Source organism: Poecilia reticulata, linkage group LG4, assembly GCF_000633615.1.
Source record: "Poecilia reticulata strain Guanapo linkage group LG4, Guppy_female_1.0+MT, whole genome shotgun sequence".
In the NCBI taxonomy this organism is placed as follows: domain Eukaryota; kingdom Metazoa; phylum Chordata; class Actinopteri; order Cyprinodontiformes; family Poeciliidae; genus Poecilia; species Poecilia reticulata.
In genome coordinates, this window is record NC_024334.1 from 17562400 (window position 1) to 17563663 (window position 1264).

General features: G+C 38.6%; 1 protein-coding gene across 2 annotated transcripts in view; it reads right to left on the minus strand.

Moving 5' to 3' along the window:
• Nucleotides 1-1264, minus strand: part of gabrb3 (gamma-aminobutyric acid type A receptor subunit beta3) — a 58030-nt gene that overhangs the window by 7085 nt on the left and 49681 nt on the right. For both annotated transcript variants that reach the window (XM_008407635.2, XM_008407636.2), the window contains one exon: nt 429-581. In XM_008407635.2, the coding sequence (XP_008405857.1) occupies nt 429-581 (153 nt within the window). The remainder of the gene's footprint in view (nt 1-428; nt 582-1264) is intronic.

Sequence of the window (1264 nt, forward strand, 5' to 3'; positions counted from 1 at the left end):
CTTTGATCTCTGAATTCTGGCTTTGATCTCTGAATTCTGGCTTTGATCTTCTGAGAAAAAAGTCAGAATGTGGAGACAAATTTTTTGTTGTTGTTGTGTTTTAGTGACCCTAATCCTCCTCGGTACAAATGCAAATGAACGATGAATGTATTATGACATGGGTTTCACATATAATATGTAAAACCATTGAATATTGTTTATATATTTTTCAATTTTACAGTGATGATCTATATTGTGTTGGGCCAGCAATAAAATTCCAATAAAATACAGCTTGCAGTTACAATATGACAGAATGCGCAAAAACTTCAACGTATGCGAGTGCTTTTGCTTGGCATTCCTTTCTCTACTTACTGTATATTTTAATCAGTCTATTTTCTTCTCCAACAAACACCAGTATGTTAACATTTCCTGCTCGGGTCACATCATACCTAAAGCCACCCTGGCAGCCGAGGCGTCATAATTGATCCAGAAGGACACCCAGGACAGGATGGTGATGAGGATGGAGGGCATGTACGTCTGTAGGATGAAGTATCCGATGTTTCGCTTTAGCTTGAAGCTCAGTGACAAGCGGGGGTAGGCACCTGCAATACAAGGCGGAAGAGGAAGCAGCTGACTTTGATTCGCCAGTCACTTTGGTTTGATTTGAGGATTGGTGTCAAAGTTTCAGAATACTCTGATTTAAAACAAAAAAAGGAGATTTGACCAAATAAGAAGCGTTTGAAAGCTGGGCGTTATTTTACACGGGTAAGAACATCCTTAAAAAAGTTTATTCATACGACTAAATCAGCTCAAACAGGAAAACATATATACAATATGGATTTATTAAACAGAGATTTTGGGTGAAAACCTAATGTTCTGTAAGCCACGACCACCAAAATCAACAGAAATAAACACTTGAAATGAATCGCTCTATGTGTAATGAATCTATGTAGCACAATAAAGTTTCCCTGTGTTGCTAAATACATTTTTGATGATATTTTAATTTATTGAGATGCATCTGTAAACATAACAGAGCTAGCACGATTTTATAGCCCTCTGTACATAATACATTCTAATTAACTGTGCAGAACAAGCTCTCCTTTCCTTCTAATAAGAGAGAGAAAATAATTTATTGCTTAAGGTAAAAGCAGTGTGATTATATTATACTCAGTGGCGCAACTACACATTATTCAGGTGGATGCGAAAACATAGATCGGCGCCCCCCTTCCCCCCGAGGGAAGGAACGTCAGGGTGAAGGAGCGACGCTCACTCAACACCCCCCCCC